We start from the raw sequence: 2,500 nt of genomic DNA, 5'->3' as shown, positions 1-2,500 counted from the left end.
AGTTACAACAGTCTGATAAATTCAGAAAAGTTCATCACTTTACTGTAACGCAGCCTTTAAAACCAGGAAAAGACACTTATGTCATATCACGATATTAAAATATCAAAAAATCTAAGACGATATCTAGTCTCATATCACGATATATCGATATAATATCGATATTTCGCCCAGCCCTACTCACACCACGCAGCCAGTGTGCAGGAGGCCTTAGTTTTCTTTAATAAATGGTGATGGCGTGAAGTCCTTGTGTTTGTCCTATACGCAGCTGCACAGAAGAACTGTCTGCATGCGTGATTTTTAGTTTTTTAGTGAACGGGGGAAATGGCTTCGGGAACCAGCGCGCTTAAAGGTGTGCAGTGCGCTCACTGCTGAACTCTACGTTGGGAGGGGAAGCGAAGGGGTGTCGGACCAACCTGAGGTTCCCAGTCCTCAAACTCCTCCTCGCTCGCTCCGCCCCGCTGATATCTGGCGTCTCGAAACGGCGGGGGGAGGGGCTCCGGCGTCCCGTGCACGGCCGCCCGGCGAGACGGACTGGGAGACTTGACGGGCTTGATGATCTTTCTGGGAGCGGAGGAGGACGACAGCTCTTTGTGCAGACTGGCGACGGCAGAGCCGGCGATGGAAACCTGGCCGAGCCAACCACAGCAGCGTTAACGTTTGGTTAACGTTTGGTCAACGTTATTCAGAAACAGAGAGCATCCAAACCAAAGTGTCCAATCAGGGGGTGTGAGAATAACTCCTAACAGGGCTGCAGACATAAGTCCATCAAATATTCCTACCGAGTTCTGATGGAGAAACCTGGACCCTATCTTTCCCATTCATTGGTGTCCAAGTGACTGATCTTTGAAATGTGTCCAGTGTTAACCGAGCTGTAATGTAACCCTACAGGACTAATGTTCAGCAGCAGTTAGAGTCCACTAAAAGTTCTGTTTGTTGCCACTGACAGACTCAGATTATTATTCTAAGTGTCTGACAACATTATGGAAAGGATCCCTACAGAGATAGACCTTTTAGTTAAAGAGTAAGATCCTTTTAGTTTAACATGAAACAGCCCTAAAATCACCATCACCAAACTCCACCAGACTCCATGTAAATAATCAGGACTTTTAGCATCGTAAAACACACTTCATTCAAAGTGGACAGAAACTAAATAAAACTACCAAAAGTCTTGGTTCATCTTTTCACTGTTCCAACAATCACCACCCTTAATTCACCCCTTTACATGTGGAGATATGCTGGCTCTATACACGCTAAAAGTCCTGATTATTTACATGGAGTCTGGTGGAGATATGCTGGCTCTATACACGCTAAAAGTCCTGATTATTTACATGGAGTCTGGTGTAGTTTGGTGATGGTGATTTCCTTTCATGTTAAACTAAAAGGATCTAACTCTTTAACTAAAAGGTCTATCTCTGTAGGGATCCTTTCCATAATGTTGTCAGACACTTACAATAATAATCTTTGTCTGTCAGCAGCAACAACAGAACTTTTAGTGGACTCTTAACAGCTGGTGAACATTAGTCCTGTAGGGTTACATTACAGCTTGGATCTTGTTTAATACTGGACCACTTTTAAAGATTGTTGTCCCATCAGACACACAAACATAGGAAAGAAACAGGTTGAAAGAAGCTGAAGTTACCCTTTGAATTAGCCAGGTGAATCCAAACTTAAACCCCAGAAAACTAAAGCCAAATTAGAAATTATTTGTAGTAGAACAACAACTTTTCCTTTGTGGTTTTGGTACGATCAGCTGTGACTGTGACCAGAGCCGGTCTAAGGAGAGCCTGTTCACTCCCTATTCAGCCCTATTGTACAGAATTTGGTTGCAGTTCCACCAGAGTTCCACTGGGGGTGATCGCGGTCCAGTGCTAAATGAATGGTAGTCTATGGAGCTAGATGGCTAAATGAATGGGACTCTATGGAGCTAGATGGCTAAATGAATGGGAGTCTATGGAGCTAGATGGCTAAATGAATGGGACTCTATGGAGCTAGATGGCTAAATGAATGGGAGTCTATGGAGCTAGATGGCTAAATGAATGGGACTCTATGGAGCTAGACGGCTAAATGAATGGTAGTCTATGGAGCTAGATGGCTAAATGAATGGTAGTCTATGGAGCTAGATGGCTAAATGAATGGGAGTCTATGGAGCTAGATGGCTAAATGAATGGTAGTCTATGGAGCTAGATGGCTAAATGAATGGTAGTCTATGGAGCTAGATGGCTAAATAAATGGTAGTCTATGGAGCTAGATGGCTAAATGAATGGGACTCTATGGAGCTAGAAGGCTAAATGAATGGTAGTCTATGGAGCTAGATGGCTAAATGAATGGGAGTCTATGGAGCTAGATGGCTAAATGAATGGTAGTCTATGGAGCTAGATGGCTAAATGAATGGTAGTCTATGGAGCTAGATGGCTAAATAAATGGTAGTCTATGGAGCTAGATGGCTAAATAAATGGGAGTCTATGGAGCTAGATGGCTAAATAAATGGGAGTCTATGGAG

The 2,500-nt window shown here is 43.6% G+C and overlaps 1 protein-coding gene across 1 annotated transcript in view; it reads right to left on the bottom strand.

Moving 5' to 3' along the window:
* LOC114564194 (titin-like) overlaps positions 1-2,500 on the bottom strand; it is a 380,077-nt gene that overhangs the window by 343,346 nt on the left and 34,231 nt on the right. The window contains 1 exon segment of the mRNA XM_028591428.1: positions 414-626. Coding sequence (XP_028447229.1) covers positions 414-626 — 213 coding nt within the window.

The sequence above is a fragment of the Perca flavescens genome, chromosome 11 (genome assembly GCF_004354835.1).
Source record: "Perca flavescens isolate YP-PL-M2 chromosome 11, PFLA_1.0, whole genome shotgun sequence".
NCBI lineage: Eukaryota > Metazoa > Chordata > Actinopteri > Perciformes > Percidae > Perca > Perca flavescens.
Note: the sequence above shows the minus strand (reverse complement) of the source record. Positions and strands in the feature narration are given on the sequence as shown.